This window comes from Ursus arctos, chromosome X, assembly GCF_023065955.2.
Source record: "Ursus arctos isolate Adak ecotype North America chromosome X, UrsArc2.0, whole genome shotgun sequence".
In the NCBI taxonomy this organism is placed as follows: domain Eukaryota; kingdom Metazoa; phylum Chordata; class Mammalia; order Carnivora; family Ursidae; genus Ursus; species Ursus arctos.
Window position 1 is genome coordinate 35,101,988 of NC_079873.1, and position 24,094 is coordinate 35,126,081.

General features: G+C 40.1%; 2 protein-coding genes across 11 annotated transcripts in view; one reads left to right on the forward strand and one right to left on the reverse strand.

Annotated features, from left to right (window-relative positions):
• Positions 1 to 24,094, reverse strand: part of CASK (calcium/calmodulin dependent serine protein kinase) — a 344,451-nt gene that overhangs the window by 142,673 nt on the left and 177,684 nt on the right. The gene's annotated exons all lie outside the window — the stretch shown is intronic.
• GPR34 (G protein-coupled receptor 34) lies at positions 72 to 7,793 on the forward strand. 3 transcript variants are annotated; one of them, XM_026513331.4, is made up of 4 exons: positions 72 to 130; positions 778 to 866; positions 2,989 to 3,030; positions 5,279 to 7,793. In XM_026513331.4, the coding sequence occupies exon 4, from the start codon at positions 5,358 to 5,360 to the stop codon at positions 6,489 to 6,491; it is 1,134 nt and encodes a 377-aa protein (XP_026369116.1). In that variant the 5' UTR covers positions 72 to 130; positions 778 to 866; positions 2,989 to 3,030; positions 5,279 to 5,357; the 3' UTR covers positions 6,492 to 7,793. The 3 variants fall into 3 exon arrangements, with proteins under 3 accessions (XP_026369116.1, XP_057166857.1, XP_044245305.1); XM_057310874.1 differs by lacking the exon at positions 2,989 to 3,030; XM_044389370.3 differs by lacking the exons at positions 72 to 130; positions 778 to 866 and adding an exon at positions 1,273 to 2,871.

Below are 24,094 nucleotides of genomic sequence, written 5' to 3' on the forward strand. Positions count from 1 at the left end.
AAAAAAAAAATACAACCTCAACCAATTGTACCACGACCGGATGGAGGAGCCCAGCTGACATACAAAGACGAGTCTCTGTGTTTAGGGAAGCTTGGGGTTCTGCTCCTTTTACTGCAAGAGAGCCTGACCTGTGAGTACTCCTTGATTTCAACTCTATAAATGACCCATTATTTCAGTAAAAATTTGGTTGTCTGAATACTAAAAGTGAAACCTGCTCCACGGTGACTAGCAGTGCTTTGCTTTTTAGAGACCCGAGTGAACTGCTTGAATGATACCTCTCTGCCTTGATTTGACTTAAAATGAGGCTGTCTTCTTAGTTACTGGAAGTACTTTAGGTCACTGCGGGTACTGAAGCTCATACTATCAATATTGTCATGTTGCTTATACAGTCTTTTGTATGTTGCCATAAAGACTTGCAGAGCTACTTGAACCCATTAAGAGTTATTTTCATATGCAACATATTTTATCTCCAATGTATTATAAATGATCACTTATTAACTTTATTGTTTTGCCGTCTCCCTATTTGCACCAGTTGTACTTTATCATATTGTTACTATTTTATGATAATTGCCAGAAGAATTAAATTTTAAGTTTGGTGTTTCAGAAGTAAATAAGGTGAATATTAGAAAAAAGAAAAAGCAAAATACGTGTTAGTTAATTCAGCTGAAACTTTTTATAATTTATTTTAGACACAGTTAAGTGTATAACAAAACCTAATGAACTACTAATAGTATTATTTCCACAGTAACATGCTTCCAATTTTTATTCTGTATGCAGCAATTAATGCAATTTTTGAAGCATGGCCTGAATGACTCAGTTGCCAGCAAGTCAAACTACAGTGAAAGGTTGTTTCCATTGCCAAACAGGTATGTATTTTCACATAGCAATGTGATGTTTTCGCAAACATACCCAGAGTGCATTTAAAAATCTTGTGCTCTTTGGAGGCCACAGTGGAATCTGTTGGGCGCTGCCCTCCAGTACAGAAGCTCTGACATGAGCCGGTTGAAAACTATTGGCTGGGGGGTGGTGGTGCTAGGTACAACGCAGCACTAACACAGGGGGACAAACTTCAGGATTTGTAAAGTAACAACCTTAAAAAAACCCTTTTACCATCTACTATCAGAAAACCATTATGACCATGTCAATATCGCACACAAGTCACAAGTAATGCCCACTGGGAAATCAGTCCACTATGCGAACACAGTGGTTTGTTTCTTGTTCTCATTGGCCATTCTTTTTTTTTTTTTAAAGATTATATTTATTTATTTGACAGAGAGAGACAGCCAGAGAGAGAGGGAACACAAGCAGGGGCAGTGGGAGAGGAAGAAGCAGGCTCCCAGCAGAGGAGCCTGACGTGGGGCTCGATCCCAGAACGCCGGGATCACGCCCTGAGCCGAAGGCAGATGCTCAACGACTGAGCCACCCAGGCGCCCCTCTCATTGGCCATTCTTAACAAATCAAATGAGTAGTTTCTAAAACATCAATAAATGGCCTTAAGAACAGTGAGTGATTGACACATTGTAAAGGAGGTGAAAATCAGCAAGTGTAAAACAGAATCTAATCTGGTAATTTGTTAATAAATGACTGGACACTAGCCATCTAATACATGGGTCTTAATGATGGCCAATATTACTACTTAAACAAACACACTGCTTTTGCTTTATTTTCTTTACGCTTACAAATAAAGCAAAACCAGAAAGGTTTATTGGCAACCCTGTCCAACTATTATTAATTTATTTTATTGGCAGATCAGAGCTGGGGCGAATGGTTTCAGGACATGTGCTTTGTAGAAATATCTTGATGATGGCTTTCTAGAAATATCTTGATGATGGCTTATAGGCCTGGAAGTAAGTTTGAAAAGATATGCTCTGGGAGATAAGCTGAACATTCTGATGAATAATTTGTGATTCTGTAAACTCCCAACTTCTTTACTTACTGAAATGGATGAGCAAATGAAAAGAGTAATACCTTTTTCCAAAGAAGTAAAGCTAGAAGGTATAATCTCTTCTTAAAATTGCTAGTGTGAAGGGCACCTGGCTGGCTCAGACGAGCCGGTAGAACATGTGACTCTTGATCTCCAGGTTGTGAGTTGGAGCCCCACACGGAGCGTAGAGAATACTTAAAATTTTTTTAAAAAATCTTTAAAAAAAAAAATCGCGAATGTGTATAATCTAAAAGGACTCATGTCTATATACTGCGGACAGAACTCAGCATTGAAAAAGAAAATGCTGATCCTATGTGATTAGGAGGAGTGCGGTTTAGTGAAAAGGATCATGGACCTTAAAAGCCAGGCAGATCTGAGTCCCAGCTTGGGTACTGCCGTTGAAGAGCTGTGTGGTCATGGGTAAAGTTCATAACTTCTTGATCTCTCATTACCTCTTTTGTAATACCTACCTCACAAGGTTACAATAAGGATTATGAAAATGAAGTAAAATAATGTGCTTAACACACTGCCCGGTACACGGCAACTGCTAAATAAATATTAGTTAATGGTCCAGCCATCTAGCTCCAAGATTCAATTCTGGCTGCATATTAGAATCCCCTGAGGAGCTTTTAAAGGAAACCATTGCCTGGAGCCCATTGCAGACCAATTAAATCAGAAGATCTGGGGTTGGAGCCAGGCATTTGGTATCCTTAAAAAGCCCTCAATGGGCTTCTAATATGCAGCCTGGATTGAGAGGCACCCAGAGTCTCTTCTACAAAGCACCCAATCAGTGGTAGTCTTGGGATCTCTGGTGCTAAGACCCCTACTGCCTCCCAAGATAGACTGTTTCATTCTAAAACAGCATTTCCTTAATAGGAGGCAACATCTGTCTCTGCAGTTTCTACTCACTAGTCCTTGTTCTGCTTTCTGAAAACACAGATCACAAGGTAAAATCCTTTTCTCTGTGGCTCTGTAAAGTATTCCCATCTCCAGGGTAAGGTGCTTGTTTCCTTCAGCTTGCTCCTATGACATGATTTGGGCTTTTCTCCCCTTTTGTTCTGTAGCAGTTTCCAAGTGTGCTGTTGGGATGGAACACTGCATTCCAGGTGAGGCCCTCTCAGCTTGGGACTGGCAGTAACACCCTTCAGATGAGTAGTAACGGTCCTCATTTAAGACACTCCCTTTTTATGAATTCAACCGAAGAAGGGGGTTAGTTTTTGCTGTAGCCGCATCATGCTACCAACACAGCAACCACAGTCAAATGCAATTTCGTTTCTTACTGCAGCTAAAGCCCTTCCTGTACTTGAACAGCTGATTTTGAGATCCACGTGCAGAACTTCACCTACTTTTTTACTACATTCCCTCTTTCATTCAATAATATTTACTGGGCTGAGCACTTGGTACACAGAGGCAAACGAAAAAGACTTGGTTCCTAACCCTAATGGAGTTTAAAATACGGCACGGAAGAAGGAAAAAAAAAAAAAAGAATTACTTACAAAGAGTTCTCACAGTCATTTTGGCTATCTGAGCTCTCAAAATCCTATCATTTGCCATCAAGTTCCTTTTCATCGGGGGCTTTGAGAGGTTTCCACCTGAGCTTCTGCAAGCTTCCCACGTAACCACACAACGCAAACCCCTCCTTCAGGCACCCTTTTCCTCTTCCTGGTAATCTAGATCACATTTATCAGCTTCACTTTTTGGCAGCCTGCCATTCTTCCTAGATTGCCCTTTCCTTTTAGAACCTCAGATCACCAGAAACATGCCTGTAAGTTTCTATAAACGTTGCCGACATCGGTCTTCCTGCAGTTGAGACACAGGACAGACTAGACTTGGTCCTCCTGCCTTCCTCCCTCCACAGACCTGAACTCTGCAGACAGGCTCTTACCAGGGATTACATAACTTCCTCTTCACCAGTCGGTTCCTCTTCTCTGGAACCAATTTTCCCTCTTTGACAACATTTTACACTGGAATTCTGCCCTCAATGACATGGTTTCTTCTCAATCAAATTATAGATAGAATTTTAAGAAAGGCTCAGTTCTTCCAAATGTTTTCTTCTCTGTGTACCATGCCACATCAAGAAGTTACTGTAATTCAAATCCACTTTACATTATAGCATTCAGAATTTGAATGCACATGCCCATAAAAACATTTACTGAGAGCTGGATCTTGGTCTTGTTCACCTTTGTTTTCCATGTAGTATTTAGCCAGGTGTGAAATATTTACTAAAATAAGAATAGTCCAAAGGTAGGTTTTTTTTTAAAGCTAACTTTCATGCAGCACTTTTATGTGCTAGGGTTTAGTTCTTCATACACATCATGCATTTCTACAGTAAGAAAACTGAGGCTTAGAAAAGATTAATTGGTTTGATCAAGGTCACAGAGTTAGGTCTGATTTTGGGAACCTTGCTCTGAACATCTTTATGTTACATCTGCTAAGATGCTGCTGCAGAGAAATGGGGCAGTCGCTCTAAGAAAGGAATGGGATGAGACCTGGAACCTTCTCTTCATGTCTTCTAGCTCCTTATAAGGTTCTAGCAACAATTGCAAATGACCTAACCCAGGGCATAGTAAGCTGCAGTTAGTTATTTCAAAATCCTGGAATGCACATCCTGTTTTCCATCTACACTATCACTCTAGGTTTCTAGGTCAGGAGACTGCCTGGCCTAACTGGCTGCCGTTGCCACCTGACTTGGTTTTGTTTGGCTACTTTGCTCTCCTGTTGCAGTGTTACAACAGTCTGCCTAAGGAGGCAAGTGCTCTGCTCTCTTGGTCTGCCTGCCCCATAGGCAAATGATTTTAATACGTCCAACTTAGTCTTAGGTTACAAAGGAAGAGATTGAGGACTCTTCTCTCTTCCCACCCTGGAATGGGAGACTGCCACAGTTTCTCTATCCCATGCCGTGTGGTAACCCTTGTCAAAATGAATGAATGCCACATCCAAGGGAAGGCGTCAAGGCAGGAAGCTGGGCAGGGGCCCACTTGGGCAGGGGTCAGCAGTGGGCCCCGCTCACTCATGGCTGTAACTACCTTTAGGGAAATTGACCCTTATCTTTGAGCAATGTGAGCTGTCATTTCTCTTCACCTCCATCTCTATTCCCATAAAAAACTCCCCATGGAAGGTTAAATAAAACAAACCTTGAACGTATATCGCAGCCATAGGAAAGGTTAGAGAAGGACATTCCCTAACACTCTACTACATTTACTGCTTGTTTTGTGATATCATAATGCTGTTACATACCTAGCGTAGACAGTCAAAGTTTCTCACATCGAAAAATAAATCATTTATTATTTGGGCTTTGAGTTAAAGTGACTGTTATTAAAATGGCAAATGACTCGATGTTGCATTCTGTTGTAGGAAAAATCTGAAGATATAAAAGCTACACACAAGGAACATGTCATTTAGCACCTCCGCTTTTTGATCCCTACACCGGACAATGAGAAGTCACATGGTAACAATGATGACCACTTCAGCCCGCAGCTGGCCTTCCACCTCCCAGAAAGTGAGCCCTATGGCTAATCACAGCACCCAATTGCTGAACAGCACAGGAGAGGCAGATAATGCCACCTGTTCCATGGATGAGAAACTACTCTCGAACGTGTTAATAATATCCTACTCTGTTATTTTCATCGTGGGACTGGTTGGAAACATAATTGCCCTCTATGTATTTCTGGGTATACACCGCAAAAGAAATTCCATACAGATTTACCTACTGAACGTAGCCATTGCAGATCTCTTACTGATCTTCTGCCTGCCTTTCCGAATAATGTATCACATTAACGGGAACCAGTGGACACTCGGTGTAATCCTCTGCAAGGTTGTGGGAACACTATTTTATATGAATATGTACATTAGCATTATTTTGCTTGGATTTATCAGTTTGGATCGCTACATAAAAATTAATCGGTCTATACAACAACGGAGGGCAGTAACAACCAAACAAAGTATTTACGTTTGCTGTACGGTATGGACAGTTGCTGTTGCTGGATTTTTAGCCATGATTACTTTAACCCTTAAGAAAAGAGATCATAATTCCACAGTGTGTTTTCATTATAGAGAGAAGCATAATGCCAAAGGAGAAGCAATTTTTAACTATGTTCTTGTGGTAATGTTCTGGCTAATTTTCTTATTAATAATCCTTTCATATATTAAGATCGGCAAGAATCTACTGAGGATTTCCAAAAGGAGGTCAAAATTTCCCAATTCTGGTAAATATGCCAAAACAGCCCGGAATTCCTTTATCGTACTTATCATTTTTACTGTATGTTTTGTTCCCTATCATGCCTTCCGATTTGTCTATATATCTTCACAGCTAAATAGGCCGTCTTGCTATTGGAAGGAAATCATTCACAAAACCAACGAGATCATGTTGGTTTTCTCATCTTTCAATAGCTGCTTAGATCCAGTCATGTATTTCCTGATGTCCAGTAACATCCGCAAAATAATGTGCCAACTTCTTTCTAGACGATTTCAAGGGGAAGCAAGCAGAAGCGAAAGCACTTCAGAATTTAAACCAGGATACTCCCTGCATGATACATCTGCTGCAGCTAAAATTCAGTCTACTTCTTAAAGCGCTTGAGGTAAACACATTAAAAAGGATGAGAAAATACCTCTTAATTCCATAAAGAACTAAAAATTCTGAAACAAAGCTTTAGCATTTGCAAAGCTCAGATCTGCTCAAAGCTCTTTGCTTATTTGTGATATTTCATTTGCTTAGTTGTAAACTATTTCAAGGGAAAGAAAAGCTTATACTCATCACTAGATTTTAAATCTGTATGTAAAGTCTTTTCAAAATATGCTGTTAGGCTAACACTCTTAACATAGATTATAAAGTTAAGTGAAATATATGGTTTTAACAGGATAATTAAAATGTCATGGTTTCTCAAGTCACTAATGTAGTTACTCAAAATCAAGCACTTAATACTAACTTAAAGTGTGTTTAAAAGTAAGTTAAATGATTGGCAGACTGACAAAAATGTCAGAAAATGTATGTTGTCATTTAAAAAGCCTGTATAATTTGCTACTATATTCATTTATGCCTAAACCTTTATAACAGATGAAATAATAAAATTCTAATTAAAAAATGAAATCACCAATTATCATTGTTTAGATCAAATAGAAAGAATTTAAATACTGTACAGTAAAATCAAACAGCAGATGAGCTAAGAATCTGATACCTTGCAACAGGACTTGAACCCACACCTTACTTAAAACAGATTTATAAGTGACTCAGCCATCCTGGACCAGGCTTTGATAGAGGAAAATTGAAAACAGGCACACCCTATGATCCACCAAGTCTGATACTAGGTACACCTCTGACAGAACCACTCAAACAGGTTTACAAGAAAACTTCTACATAATGATGCTCAGTGAACTGTTGATGATATCAAACAATTGGAAACAACCTACGCTGGGTATCCGTCAGCAAAGGCATGGAGAAATAAACCGTTCACAAAATGGAGTATTACACAGCGCTTCAATGAAATGAACTACACCTGCATGCATCAATGTGGAGAATTATCGAAAACAATGTTGAATAGAAATCTCCTGCCAAAACCCAACTGCAAAAGGGTATACACCATGTCAAATCATTTATGTAAAATACAAAAACACATGAAATACCATATTCTTTATGGATCTATAAATATGCAATAAAATTACAAAATGTGCATAATATACACAGCATAACACACCAACTTAATGGTTATAGCTGGAGAGATTTGAAGCAAACATGGCAAAATGTTAATGTCTGTTAAACCTGTGTGATAGTACTTGGGTATTTGTTATATTATTTTTGGTATATTGCTGAGTGTTTGAAATATTATAATAAAGAAAACTTACAGATTAGAATTAAAGGCAGCAAATTCTGAAATTTTCATGTGTGCTCAAAATTAATTGGAGAGTAAGCTCTAAGAGAAAGGGCTGTTATTTAGCAAGGGCTCCTGGGAACTTAGTGCGTTGCAAGGCACACAGGCGACCAACAGGTATCTGTTGAATAACTGAATGAGTGAACGAATGAGCAGATGAGTGAGACAGGGAGGGAGGGAGGGAGGGAGGGGGTGCTAACAGAATTGAAAAAGTGGGTGTATTTTATTTTTTCCTAGCCAATGTATCTCGATATAGCTGCATAGAACATCATATGATTGTAATCAGGAGATGTCATTAAGGCAACCATTCTTAAAAAGTTTGTCCAGCATTTATTCAGTTTTTTTGGTCACACACAGAACCAGAATGCCATTGAGTAAATATGTAAAAGCGGTTACGACAAAGTCCAAGGATTCATTCATAAGTTTGTCACAGAGTAAGAAAATTTCTTATAGTTAGAATAATTTTTCAAACTTCAGGTGGGCCAGTGGCTGGGAAATCAAAGTTAAAGAGTATGAAAAATTTTGTTAGGGTTGAATGTATTTTAATGAGATTTGGCTTGTATACAATTAGTGCACAGCCATATATCAGTAAGTGCATGTGATTGATTGAATAAAGAACAGATCAAAGCAGAATTATATTTAAAAAAAAAAAGAAACGTTTGAGGGTAAAAATGGAAATTTGCAGAAAAATTAGCAGCTCAGAAAAAATTATATTACTTTGCTCTGACAATGTTAGCAAATACCACCAAATTGAAATTTAGCATTTCTGTTTATATGGTTTTAAAATATGACAATACTAATTTTCCCTCATGTTCTCAAAGGTAAAAAAAAATTTTTTTTTACATTACTGGTAAGCATTTTATATCCCTACATGTCTCTACTATAAACATAACAGCTTGAATGGTTAAATTACATTGCGTGAGCATCCACATGAGCCGGGGGAGGGGCAGAGGGAGAGGGAAAGAATTCTCAAGCAGACTCCCCATTGAGCAAGGAACTTGACACAGGCAGATCCCACAACCCTGAGATCATGACCTGAGTGGAAATCAAGAGTCAGATGCTTGGGATGCCTGGGTGGCTCAGATGGTTGGACAGATCCTTCGACTCAGGTCATGATCCTAAGGTCCTAGGATCGAGTCCCATGTCGGGATCTGCTCAGTGGGGAGCCTGCTTCTCTCTCTGCCTGCTGCTCCCCCTGCTCGTACTCTCTTTCTCTGACAAATAAATAAATAAAATCTTAAAAAAAAAAAGAGTCAGCTGCTTAACTGACTAAGCCACTCAGGTGTCCCACACAATGGCATTCTTTAAAAAAAAAAATTAAAAAGCACATTGAGTTAATTCTTGGTATAATATTTGTGGTAAAATAAATTTTGATAAAAGTCAATGTGAGCATAAGTTTATAATGGATTTTGTTTATTGATAGAAGTTTCACTACTAACATGTCTTAGAGTAACCTGAATACTGCAAATGTTTGTAAATTTTTTAACATGCTGCTGACTTACTGAATTTAAGGCTATTTGTTATATATAATCTTTTATTTCTTACTAAGCGTTAGTGTTTGCAAGCAGGAAACACTTGTCCCTACATCCCCCAACCCAACGTTTAGTTCTAGAAGCATGTAGAAAAAGGAAATTCCCAAGTATATACATATCCTCACCTTGCAAAAGATACTCAGAACAAGTTTCTAAATAGCATCTCACATATGCAAAACTAAACAAAGGCAAAATTAACTGCCTGGCTGCCAGACTGAGACCGAATGCTGAGTTCTGCTGTTCATTTTGGGAAAGTATTCGGTGCAGAGCTGGGTTTGATGACAGTTTAACTTTCTAAGATCAGGTCAATAGAAAAAGGACATTCTGTTCAAGTACAGAAGGTTTTATTTTCATCTTCTTTCTAAAATGGATTCTTCAGTCCTGCCAGTATAAAAGTAGAACTAATAAAATTACAACTCTTGGAAGCAAAGCCTTATTGAAAGTTACCCACGAGAGAAAAACAGCATGAAATAGAGTTCTCCCAACAGACAACCTGGATTTTTTGCAGAAACGTATTAACAGGCTATTTTTAAAGTTTTTTTTTAAAGATTTTATTTATTTGTGTGTGTGTGTGAGAGAGAGAGAGAGAACATGAGCAAGGAGGAGGGGCAGAGGGAGGGAGAAGCAGGCTTCCCACTGAGCGGTTCGATCCCAGAACCCTGGGATCATGACCTGAGCCGAAGGCAGATGCTTAACTGATTGAGCCACCCGGGTGCCCTAGGTTTTTGAAATATGAATGGAAACTTATTTTACCAGATATTAAAATATATTCTTATCCTTCACTAAGGAGAACTCTGTGCAGCAGATACAAGGATAAGCTTATCACTGGAACAGAATACACATCTCTAAGCAGAAGCTCAATGATACAGGAGAAAATTATATGGCGTAATTAATGTCTCTCAAAAGAGTAAGGGCAGGAACAATCAGAGGGAAACCTAAGATTCTGTTACTCAAGATGTGCTAGAATCTTGCAAAGTGGGGTTAAGTGGATTTTTGAAGTTAGGGGAAGGAAGGGATGGATTAATAAAAAGTGCTGTGCTTATTAATCAAAAGTCAGTTTACAGCCTCATCTCCTGTCACACACAAAACATTATAAAGTGAGTTAGATTGTTAAATGTAAATAATGGAACCATGAAAAGATTTAAAAATAGGTGACTAACTCATCCGTGGATGGGAAAGAACTTCCTATTAATAAAACAATAGAAATAACTCTAGGGAAAATGCACAGCTTATTTTTTTGTCAAAAACCACACACAAACATAAATGCAAAAACAGAGTGAGAAAAACGTTCACAACATATGTGACATCTATGAGGAGAGCTTTTAGGTCAGGCACCAATAGATGCCATAACTTGCCAAGAAACTTCTATTTTTCACCAGAAGAAAGCATTCGAAACTCAGAACGTAATCTGAATTGTGTCAACTCAGATGAGATAGAAACGAAGGCACGCTCTCTCGCTGGCTGAGGCCAGCGTCTTTTATCATAGCTATGCGGCCCTGTAGAGCACACACGTCGGTACGTGGCTGCTGCAGTGCGTCCGTTCAGTCTGGTTTGCAGACAAAGCAAGAGGGCTGGCTGGGGGGTGGTAACAACAGACTCAGAGCTGGAAAGGAAGTGCTAGGTTTGTCCTAAACTTCTGCTATGCCTCTTATTTCCCCCCTTTCAAGTTCACATGCAAGAAAATGAGAAGCAAGGTCAGAGATATTTATATGTGCCCTTGACACTGTTAGGCGCTGGACACACATCATTATTTAATCTACACTGCAGTTGTGTAAGGAAAACTGCCTTTTACATAGGAGGGGATCGACTTAGTAGACTTTGACTCCATAGACAATGCCTCTGCTAAGACAATGCTTTTTGTTTTCATTTCCTTCTGCCCAAGCCCAATGGTTAGCTATTGAGATGTCTTTAAAAAAAAAACCAAAAACAAAAACACCCATAAATTGGCAATAATACATATTTGGGACAAAAAAATTCTGCTTATCACTCGTCGAAATTGTGTGAGGTCAAAAAGCCAAAATCTTAAAGACTGGTTTTCTAGCTGTGGCACATTTGCACGTACCGGGAAAGCTCTGCCTGAAACATGGACAGTAATCTAGTACAAAAGCTTAACAGGCTGAATGGGGGGAAAAATAAAGCTTTAGAGCACCTCACCCTTATTAATTTTGCTTCTGGTCAAGGAAATGCATTAAGAACCATCCTAAGATGAGATTTGGAAGAAGTTTCTAATTACGGTTTGAATACAGGTGTGGATGATGCATAGACTCTCTTTTTGCTTTAGTAAGTCATACAGTTATTGCAGGATCCACAGTCAACTGTTAGAGTTCTACTCTGGTGGGGTCATTCCATGTGTAATCTTTTTTTAGTTCTAAAACATTTCAAACATCCAAAAAAGGGGGAAAACACAACATAGCAAGGAGCAAGCACCCATCACCCAAACTGAACAGATGTTAACACTTGGCCTTATTTGCTTAACTGTTCTCTTGTACCCAGACATAACTTCCAAAGCTCACTTCACTAAAGCTCATCCTGAGGTATCCTCTTTCCTGAAGTTAGTAGTATCATTCTGATGTGCATTTTTATACTTTTATAACACAGGTATATCTAACAATATGCATTAGTTTTTGTTTTTAAAATGGACACAACGAGTATCTTACTACTACATCCTTTTGTAACTTTTTCACTCAATTTCTGTTTATGTTGATATACGTAGGTCTCATTCATTCATTGCACTGATACACAGTGTTTCACTGTGGGAACAAACAATAGTTCAATTCTCCATTTCACCTGACAGTGGGCCCTTAAGTGGTTTCCACTTTTTCAGTATTAGAAACGATGGTCTCTTGTACGCCCTGTGCACATGTGCGGAATTTCTCTATGGTTGACACCTAGAGATAGAAATGCTTGCTTGTAAGGGTATGTGCATCTGCAATCGATCTCTGTTGTGACAAACCACTCTCCAAAGTGATTTTACCAATTTACATACCTCTCCCACTAGGGAGAGACATGAGTTGAGACAGGAGTCTAGTGAGACATGAGTTGTTTCTCAGTATTTGGTTTTTTTCATATTTACTAACTTTTGCCTGTCTGGTAGGTGTGAATGGCATCTCCCTGTGGTTTTATTTTTTTTTTTATTTTTATTTTTTAAACATTTTTTTTTAAAGATTTTATTTATTTATTTGACAGAGATAGAGACAGCCAGCGAGAGAGGGAACACAAGCAGGGGAAGTGGGGGAGGAAGAAGCAGGCTCACAGCAGAGGAGCCTGATGTGGGGCTCGATCCCATAACGCCGGGATCACGCCCTGAGCCGAAGGCAGACGCTTAACCGCTGTGCCACCCAGGCGCCCCCTCCCTGTGGTTTTAATTTGTGCTTCCCTGATTACAATAGAAATAGAGCATCGAGAGACTATGGACTATGAGAAACAAACTGAGGGCTTCAGAGGGGAGGGGGGGTGGGGGAATGGGATAGACCGGTGATGGGTAGTAAGGAGGGCACGTATTGCATGGTGCACTGGGTGTTATATGCAACTAATGAATCATCGAACTTTACATCAGAAACCAGGGATGTACTGTATGATGACTAACATAATATAATAAAAAAACATTAAAATAAAAAAAAGATAAATCTGAAATTAAAAAAACATTACTTTATGCATGATTAGTCAAAAAAAAAAAAGAAATAGAGCATTGGCTCATGTTTTGTCTCCCCCCCCCCCCCCATTCAGGTTTCTTCTTGGGTAAATGGCCTTTTCATATATGGGCCTCTCCCCCTTAATTAGTTGCTTCTCTTACTCGTTTCTTTCAAATTGCTGAAATAGCATGTATTCTAGATACGAATCTTTTGTTGTTTGTATGGGTTGTTGATCACTTCTGTTGGTGTGGGCCTTGCCTTCTCCTTTCCTTATGGTTTCTTTTGCCAGACACCACAAGCAAAGTAAGACATTTTCTCTTTTGCTTTAAAGAAACTTTCTAATAAAAAATCTAGATAAGCCCTGGCCTTTTGATATACAGCTCTCAAAGACCATGCACGCTAAAGAATTTGCAGACAGAATTATGATTAGCTTGGCATTTCATAAATGGAGTCCAGATGAAACATTCCCTGAGAACACAGAAGTGTTTTCTTAAACTACAAAAATCAAACATCTGAGTACAGATGTGCAAATGATTTGAAAGCACATTAAGTCTCCTGGGCCAGGAGATGACCTGTTAATGTATTAACATAGGATGATGTTGGTATTGACCATCCAGACACTGTCCAGGAGAACAGTCTTTTTTTTTTTATTTTAATGTTTCTTTATTACATTATGTTAGTCACCATACAGTACATCCCCGGTTTCCGATGTAAAGTTCGCTGATTCATTAGCTGCGTATAACACCCGCTGCACCATGCAATACGTGCCCTCCAGGAGAACAGTCTCGAGCACTGGAGCAGTATCACCCTCCCATCACGGTAAGGCCATGGGAGGGATCATGGTGGGGCTGGATCCAATAGGTCTTCTTGGCCCAATGGCATTAAACATTATTAAATAATAGAACTGAGAGTATAACAGCCAGGTTAGAAAGGCAGCTCTTGCAGTGAGACTGCCTGAGTTCAATTTCTGGCTCCACCACTTACTATGTAACCTTGGACAAGCTCTGTTTCTTCTACTGAGAAAACAAGGAGTACCTAACTCATAGTGTTGTTATGAGGACTAAATGAGTTAATAAATACACCTAGCCCAGAGGAAACATTCAATATATGTTATCCAAGTACTCAAATGTCAAGGGAAAATATACAAAATGGAATGGCCAGACGCTGAAGGTAAATATCGGAACTAGGAAGATAGACAGCGGAAGCTGGTCTGTAACAAGTGAGGTTGGGGGGGCAGGGAGTAACTCACAAAGGGTAATTTAACTTCAGCTTTCATGAATAACAGCACTGTCCGGGACAAGAGTGGTAACAGATCGGTCACATGCCCGTCAGAACCATGCTCTAAAAGTTGAACAAGTAAAAGAGGACAGTGAGGGCACCTCTCAGGATACCAGAAAAAGAGTTGAGAGATTGAGATCATGTAGCCTTAGAGCAGAAGACTAAAGGAAAGACATTACAGCAAAAACGTGTGTGTGTAGCTTCAGAGAGCAAGCTGAAAGATTGGTGAAGGATGGGAGTTTCAAGAGGCATGTTTCACCAGATCGTAAGAGAGGGTTTCCTAATAATTACAGATCTCAAATGAAATAGAAAGCCGGTAAATTACTTGTTAATTGAAGCATTTCAATATAGAATGGATCCCCAGTAGGCTGGGAAGGTAGCAAAGTATTTCAGGCATTTAATAAAGTTTGGATGAAATGTTCTTTTGATCCTGTTAATAGAAATTTTGGGTCTTGCAGAACATTCACCGCCTCAATGACTGGCAAGCAGGTGCCACCTGCAGTCCAGTTGTGCCATATATGCTAATACGGTAATGCCCTCAGGGCTACTCAGACAAGCACGCCTACTTGGGGGGGGGGTGTTGCTTGATGTATGGTCAGTAGTCCCCAAGCAGTTTCCGTCAATCTTCTTCAAATCTCAATTTGACCTATGTCTCTTGCTCAGCACGTAGTAGGCATTTTTATTGCTAGAGAGATTGTTTAAACTAGATCTAAAATAAGTTGATGGATTCTAGGAGCTTTGTGACATTCATGTTAGGTGCTTAGGTTTCTTTGCTTTCTTATTGACCGTTGGTTTTGTTCAGTAACCAGAGTGGCCAAACGGGTCACCACGCTGCATTCTGAAATGGGGACATGGCACCTTTGCTATAAACCTGGCTCAGTAGCATGAACTCAGGTGGGAAGAGTAATCACTCGAATGGGTTATATTTTCAAATTTTATCCAATGGCAAACTTCTGGACCAACAGATTTTAAAGCCTTCCATTAATACCACTGGCAATGCTGCTATAGGCCTTTTCCTGTTACAGACATTTCCTTTCTACAGTTCCTGCCTCTTTTCGTGTTCCATTACTTACTAAGACTTTCTAGTACCCCAGTCCGCCACCTCTGCTTTGTTCCTTTCCTGTACAGAGCAGCACCTCTTTCTCTTCCTCAATTCAAATTTTGCTCTTTTCCTACTTTCTCTTTAAACTGCCTTTCTCACAATTTAGTGTGGTCTTCTCTTGTGTGTCCCCTGATCTGTCAGAAGCAGAAATGCTGGAAATTGTTTGTACTCACAAGAAAAAAAAACACAGTTTCCTCTATATTAAAAACAACTTTCAGCTGGTTGCAAAGGGAACTGATGAGGTTTGCATGCATGTTCATATTCAGTTCCCCTTTGTGGCCAGTGAGTCTTGAAAAACACTGGAACACATAGGTCAGCTCGTGTTGGGGACTGATTACAGAGTTCCAAATATATGTGGCAACTAGTGAGAGGAATCAGCTAAGTAAGTAAATGTAGGTCTCATGCTCTGGTAGTTTTCATTTATGATCCTGCAAATAAGGAAATCTTGAGTAGTGAGCACAAACCAGCATGGGGGTGGTGGTAGTGGGGAGCTACCAAAGGGGTGAGCTAGACTAATTGTCTTCCCACATCCTTCTAGGCTTTGGTATTCGAAAGGTAAATGAATTTATCCAGCTTTCAGGATCACACTAGCAGAACACAGACTTTTCTTCTAGTTTTACTGAAAAGCTAGGTTAACATTCGGGAAACAGAATGGATTCATGATACTTTTGACGCACTTCGTAATATAAGAAATAATCAAAACAAAATGATAGCTCCAAGACCTAAGCGGGACACAGTGGGGACCTCTTTGCAAATAACCTCAACTTTTCTTTTTTGAAATATTGAAGAAGCCATGAACTCTGAGGTACACATACTATATTAATCCGCAAGGAAAGAGCCAATGCAGATACACTTTCAGGGAAAGATAAAAAGCTCGTTAAAACATTATTATTGCAAGCACATTAAAAAAATGTGGTAGATTAAAGATGGTACATTAAAATTCTCTGCAGCTCCTCCCATTCAGAGGTGGAGTCTTTTGCCCACCTCTTGTATCTGGGCAGGTACTGCAACTTGCTTTGACCAATTAAAGGTGGTGGACGTTGTAGGACATCTGAGCAAAACCTTTAGAGGCCTTGCAGCTTCCGGTTTTGCCCTCTTGGAAGGCTGAGACCATCACATTATAAATAAACCCAGTAGAAAGACCACATGGAGAGAGACGCTCAGCCTGCCCAACCATCCCAGCTGGGGCTCTAGACATAAGAGTGAGGCCATCTTGGACCACCGATTCTCAGCTATGCTGCCAGCTGACTAAGAAGCTACCTAGCTGCATGAATGACCCCAGGTGAGACTGACAGAAGAACTGCCCAGCTGAGCCCAGAACAAACTACAAATTGAGAGTGAACAAATGGCTGTTCTCCTAAGCCACCAAGTCTGGGGGTGGTTTGGTGTGCAGCAAGAGATAAGCGATGCATATAAAATACAAACGAAAAGTATGCGTACTATTTCTAAAAAGGCAACAATGAATACAGTAAGTAATTTCATTAACAAGAGAGACAATGCCTTTAATTCTTTTACTTGAAAGCTGTGTGTGTGAGGAAGAGAGAGATACCTATTTTCCAAGCCAGCGTAGGGTAGGGAGTGGCAGGGTTATTAAAGATTTAAGCAAACCATGTGTTCTCGGAGATAAAAACAAGCATATGCTCCCCCCTGATGGAGAGAAGGAAATAACGAGGCAACTGGTTAGGGGGTTTCTTAAATGAAAGGATCTGCAGAGTTCATTAAGCCAATAGGAGGAAGGACTTGTACAGGGGAAGAAAACAGCGACTTCTCCTATACTTTCTTCATTAGCTGAAATTTGCTTTAAATTATATTTATTAATAGACATGTTTTCACTACAAGCCTTTCAGTGTTCTGTGACTTTTAAAAACTATGTCCAAGAATTGCTGTGATTTAAAAAAAAAAAAAGCTAAATAAAACTAGACGATATGATTACAACTTTCACATACTAAAATGTCAGCCTTTCTTTTTACTGCTAGGATGACTGTAGTTGTGAGTGTTTTACAAAGGCAACTCTTGTGATAATCACCGGTACAAAACAAAAAGGTCCCCAAAGGACATATCCCGTTAAAGGCAGAGGCGTGGTAATGGGTTTTCATCTTAAGGATAGAAATCCTTGTCCATACAATTACTTTTACTCTATCACATTTAAAATGTTTTTCAGCTAGCAAAATAATGATGTTTATCATGCTGTTAGAACTTAAAAAAAAACACAAGCTTTTAAATGGTTTTAACTTTCTAGCTGGAAAACAGAGCAACGTGGGCAGCTTCTGCTTCAGCCTTTAATTGCAAGAGAGGTTTAACTAGGGCTGGTAATACATTGCCCTCTGCTGGCCACAGCACCGCCAAAGGCATGAGTTGCAGACTCACGCACAAGCATTTAACTGCCGTTTCTTTTGTCCAATTTTCTCTACCAGGTATTTCTGGAGGTATGGCACTCCAGAGAACTTATGTTTCCTGGCTTCAATGCTTTATTTGTTGGTTTATTAAAACGATACCTTTTAGGCTGGGTTTTGATGGAGGACAGGGAAGAAGAGAAAATATGGTAATATTAGAAGCCATGCCACAGATAGCACCATTTGAGAATTATCTCGACACCAAGATCTGTTTAGAGTGATGCCTTCAAGTGACTGCTTCAAATCTGATATATCTTGCCTCCAAGGTAAGAACTGATTTAGGCAAGGATCATCAATGAATGCTAAAATCAACTGAGTGAAAGGTAAACAATACATAGTCTCAAAATAGGACCCTCTGATTACTTACCACGTTACAAAGGGAAAAAGGTACCTCTACAATGGGGAGTTGGCAGGAGTTAATAAACTTCCAGGTTGAAAACTGCACACAGGTATAAAAGTGAGATACATTTTTGGTCACTGGGAATACTTGGTCACCTTACCCCACACAATAAACCAGATTCTGGTGGCAGCTAAGAATATGGGCTCTGAAGTCACACTGCCCGAGTCCAAATCGAAGCCCTACGCTATAGCAGTTCTATTACCATCGGCGAGTTGTTTCTCTTCTGTCGGCCTAAATCTCATCTAGAAAATGGTAGTTAGAATAGTATCTAGCTCAGGGGCGCCTGGGTGGCACAGCGGTTGGGCGTCTGCCTTCGGCTCAGGGCGTGATCCCGGCGTTGTGGGATCGAGCCCCACATCAGGCTCTTCTGCTATGAGCCTGCTTCTTCCTCTCCCACTCCCCCTGCTTGTGTTCCCTCTCTCGCTGGCTGTCTCTATCTCTGTCAAATAAATAAATAAAATCTTAAAAAAAAAGAATAGTATCTAGATCAGAGATATTTTAAAAACTGATTGAATATATATAAAAAGCACTTCAGTGGCTGCCATTTATAAATAAGTTTCCTAAAAGCGGTTCTCGGGAAAGTTCGATACTTCAGTACTTGGGGCTCTTAATAAGAGAAACTGAACCTAGATACTAACAATACAGGAGGTAAGACCTCAGCCACCCAACTGTCCCTCGCCTTCCCTTCACATCTCTCTTTTTGCCCCTTGAATAAGGAGAGGAAGTGACATCGAGCAGGGGACTTAACCTCAAGAAAACTGTATCTAGAAATCCAAAAGAAATGACTGGTAATAAACTGACCAGGAAACCTTGGTCTTGGGAAGAAACGGACAGTGGTGAGAGTCCCAGGGAACTGATGTAGGATGCCTTTTCAGTTCCCCAAATCTCACTGCAATCTGAGGTGTTGTTTCCCAGGACAGAGGTGTAGGGATATATCTTGAACCCAGGAAATATGATGGCCTAAGTTATTTTTAGAATTCTATCATCAAATGTTTCATTTTCAGAAATTTTTCTACTTTTGGCTTTTCAAAGAACCTTTTTAAAAAAAGGTTTGAGAGAGAGAGCGAGCGAGCAGGGAGAGCGGCAGAGGGAGAAGCAGACTCCTCACTGAGCAGGGAGCCCGATGTGGGGCTCTATCCCAGGACCCTGGGATCATGACCTGAGCTCAAAGCAGACGCTTAACCGACTGGGTGCCCCTCAAAGAACCTTAAAAAAAAAAAATAGTAGGTTCTGAAGCAGGATATGAATGAATTAAACTTAACTGACTCAAAGATGTTGAAATTCAAAATTTGACTGTCCTCAAAAAGATTTTTGCCTCATGTAATCCAATGCTGAAGTTTCTTCCCTTCCCTAAACCTAATTTCCCATCTACTTCCCTCTGCCGCCTCAGAGGGCATTCCAGTTCTTACGACTGCCACCAAGACTGCTACAGTGTTATTGTGGTGTGCAATTCTAGAAGACCATGTCTATCTGGTGCATGCAAACCTATATGAAAAGACAAAGCCAAAGGTGAAGTATAATGAAACTTTGATTAGTAGGTCCCTTTACATTTTGTCACTGGACCCTTCTTACAAAGCTAATCACTTTTCTGCATGATTATAAACTTTCAAACTCTGGACTGTAATTTCTGCTGTTTTAAAAATAGTTCTTGAGGGAGATACTCCCACGATTTGCTGAGAAATCAGCTCTTCAAAGTAGAAGTTCTTGAAACCCTGATTAAGGGTGGGACAGCCGTAAGTACAGCTGCTCGCAGTAGCAGCAAGGACCTGTGAGCAGTGCAGTGGAGATGGGGCTGTGGCCAGACACCACATCCTGAAGGGAGCAGGGGGCTCAGCGAGCCTTGAACAAACCACAGCTTTGAGTAACAGGTCTGTCTTTCACTCCTCCTAAAGGTAACCACTGCCTCGGGTGTGCACTGAACTGGATAAAAGGCTTCCACTGCCCCTCCCCCTTTTGGAGAACCACTTATCTTTTGAATGCGATGCTCTATCTAACACAGACTATGTGAGGCCTGTCTGCTCTTTCTGCACACAGGCCTCCCGATGCCCCGAACTCCTGACTGGTCAGAAAAAGTACTCAAAAAGGCTAACTGCAGCCAGTTTAGACACCAGCCTAAAATAACTGTCTAGTTGATGCAGTAAGGTTCAGGTATGAGTGATGTGTCTTGTGTCCTCTGGGTTCTGGCTCTGATGGAAATTGATAAAGGACTCTAATTCTGACCCCTATAATCCACGTGAGTCAGGAAAAGTTTCATGTACCCTTGCTGTACACAGCTCACCACAGATTGTCAGAATAAATGACCACATGCCTGCCCTCTGAACCATTCTTCCTGAACGACACCAAATGAGTTCCTGGGCCAGAGTGAAAAACATTCACTTGACACTCACACAAATATCTTGAAAGCAGGAAACTTAACAAAAGGCAGGGCTTATACTCCGGGGGAACTACTCTAACACCTCGAGAAGTAAATCATAAGGGTCAGAGCAGAACACCCAGGAGATCAGTGTTTGGCGGATGATGTAGGAAGGAATTAGAAGTGTTGGACAAGAGCATTTGCACTTGGATAGCAGAGGGCATGGAAGGGAAAGATGAATGAGAAACCAAAGAGAACTACTGGTGGCCTGAGTGAGAAAAGTCCAAGGGGGCCACTTGTACAGAGCACTTGTAATCCTCGAAATTTCCACCTGACAAGTTATATTTTGGTTAATTTTGTATGCTCGGACATTTATACTTTTCTTCCAGTTGTAGCATTTCTTAGAAAATTCCTTATATTTCAGTTAAGGAATTAAAAAACCACCCCATAAAGAATTTATAGTGCTAATGACGGGATACAACTTAGCATGAAGTCCAAAGATTAGAAATTGGGCTTGATTCTTCCCATAGTCGATTCTGCTACCTTAGAGCATAGGCCAGGAAACCCTGTTTGAACAAAGTGAAAAGTATTCTAAACTGGACCCCAGTTTACTTACCGTAAGTACCACCAGGTACAACTAACTAACCCTCGAGAAAGGCCAATTATTTCCGCTTTCAAAGGTAGAGGATGAGATTGAAAAAAATAAATATACACGCTTTCAAGTTAATTTACCAGTTGTGTCGCCTTGGGCATGCTATTTAACTTCTTTCAAACTCAATTTCCTCACGTGTGAAATGGGACCTCTACTACCCACTGTTAGAGCTCTTTTATGTAAAATGCTCTGCCCAGCCCCTACCTAGCACAGAATTATAGCTTAGCATGTGTTCTCTTTCCTTCTAGTTCCTTTGGCCTTCCAGAACCATTATGATTCACGGTTTTCTCCTTTTTCTAATTTGTAAAGCATCTAAAGTCTGTATCACACATCACAGTATTAATCTGAATTCTTGGCTTGCTTGTGGAATCGCTCTTGAATTTCCACAGACCCTATGTTAGCTTGTGGCTAATATCCTTCTGTGACTTCCACACACCACTAGAAACATAGTAGGAACTCCAATAAACATTCATTAAATGAATCACACTGTTTAATACAGAGCACTAAAATCAAGAGACAGGAAGAAATGCCAAAACGTACACCCATCCAGGCATTCTTGCTCAATAAATGATCAGTTAGTTGCCTGACAATCATTTTAAGAAGTACTTTTGACTCTTCCCTGGTCCAAAGGTTGACTGACATCCTGTGGTAGCCAGTTTCCAAGATGGCTCCCAATAATCATCACCTCCTGCTATTTACCTCTTCATACTGAATCACTGCTGGCTCTGTGTGACCAAGATAAATACTGCAGAAGTGACAGTGCTGACTTAAGAGGGTAGATTTAAAAAAAAAAGATATTGCGGCGACAGTCTTGTTTTCTTGAATCATTTGCTGTGTGTGTGTTTGTGTGTGTGTACGTAAGCCAGTCACCATGTTGTGAGGACAGATGGCTACATGATCTTACGCAACTTATGTGACCTGAGGTTGTTTTCCTCACCTTTAAATTGAATATATATAATATATATTTATTATAATATATTTCATACTATTTATTTTCACACAGTCTTGTGAAGATGAAATAAGACACATAAAACAGACCAGGATGGCTGGCACATAATAAGCTTTCAATAAGTATGGCGACTACTGGTGGTGGTGGTGGGAGAAGCTGCAGGAATTGACTGGCTGTGAGATGTGAAGGTCCTTCTATTAATTTTAAATGAAGATTTACTGATAACTTGAAGTGCGCAGGTTTGATGAAATTAGATTTCTGTTCCCATTCTCAGACTCCCTCCCGGTGGTTTCACCATACATACTTCACTTGCATGTGAAGCAAGTCTGGCTCCTCAGCTGCACACTGAGCTTTCCTTTTGTTACTAGATCGTAGACTCATTCAACAATCCTATATATAAAACTGGATTCTTTATAACATGATGTAACTATCCATTTTATGAGGAATATTTGGTCTTCAGATTCTGGCACTTTCCGGGATTCCCCAAATCCATTATGAAATGCTCCAAACAATGTACATTACTTTGAATCTGAATGGGGGCTCCCAGGGCAGCTGGAGGTAGAACCGGTTAGTTCACTTTGTAACCAAGTTGGGACACAAATCCCTGAGTGCAGTCTGTACTTACAGTGTGCTGCTCTGGGTCTCACTTCTTTTTTTTTTTTTTTTTTAAGATTTTATTTATTTTTGCGAGGGGGAGGGGCAAGCACGAATGGGTAGGAGGGGCAGAGGAAGAAGCAGACTCCCCACTGAGCAGGGAGCCTGATGCGGGACTCGATCCTAGGACCCTGAGATCATGACCTGAACTGAAAGCAGACGCTTAACCAACTGAGCCACCCAGGCATCCTGGGTCTCACTTTTTTATCCTTAAAACGAAGGGTCTGTACCCATAGATGATCATGAAGTTCTATTCTAGCTCTATGATACCTAATTCTAGTAAGCTGCTACTGGTAAGAAAACTTTGGGTTTTGTTTCCTTTTATTCTTGATAAAGATGAACTGCAAATATAACGTCCACAAGCGACTCTACAGACAAGTCTGTACCAATATTTTCTTTGGTGACTATGAAGTGGTTCCCTCTACCACGGTGAAGGATAAAACTAGCTATGGGGACTAAACCTTTGAACTTAACTTCAGCCAAACATGCTAATATAAAGCTACTTGAGGTAGAGCTGCTTCATGAAATGATCATAAGGAAGTACAATATATATATTGTCCACCAACTTCCTCCCACCACAGAAATAGAGAAATGAGGTTTTTGAGAGGTAGTTGCTACATTTACCATAACTATTGAATTTCTTCAATACTCTGTTTAATTTCCTTTTTCCCCCACTGTACTTGGTGTCATGCAAGAATCTGGTTACACTGGCTGGAATTGAAAGAATCTGGATGGTCGGAGAATTTTAAGTCTAAAATTTAGCACCCCTGCCCTGAACAACAGAGCCTTGACTGGTGTAAACTACTTGTGCAGGTAAGACTGATCACTTACTTTTAGCTTAAAACTCTATAAAAACTCTAATAGAACTAAAATGTTTAAATTTTGAAAACTGATCATCAGAGACTTTCCCTCTCCTTTTTGTTTGGAAGTATTTGCTAGTGTAAAATAGCAAAGCGAGGTGACAGTGATAGGCGATGGCAGATGCCATATGAGGTGGGCTAGTTTGAAACAAGGGGAATACGATCTGTGAATACAGAAGCACTATTACCTTTTCAGATTTTAGTATTTAATGCATTATCTACACAAGGCAGAGGTAGTGTTTTTCTTTACTATCACCATAAAAGGAAGATCCATTTTTTTCTTTCCTTTTTTTTTTTTTTTAAGATTTTATTTACTTGACACAGAGAGAGAGCTATCGAGCACAAGCAGGGGCAGAGGGAGAGGGAGAAGCAGACTCCCTGCTGAGCAGGGAGCCCGATGTGGGGCTCAATCCCAGGACCCTGGGATCATGACCTGAGCCAAAGGCAGACACTTAACCAACTGAACCACCCAGGCACCCCAGAAGCTCCATTTCTTATATT

Bases quoted from the DNA above. Each gene is read 5' to 3' on its own strand.
- GPR34 (XM_026513331.4), top strand. From the start codon at position 5,358: ATGAGAAGTCACATGGTAACAATGATGACCACTTCAGCCCGCAGCTGG.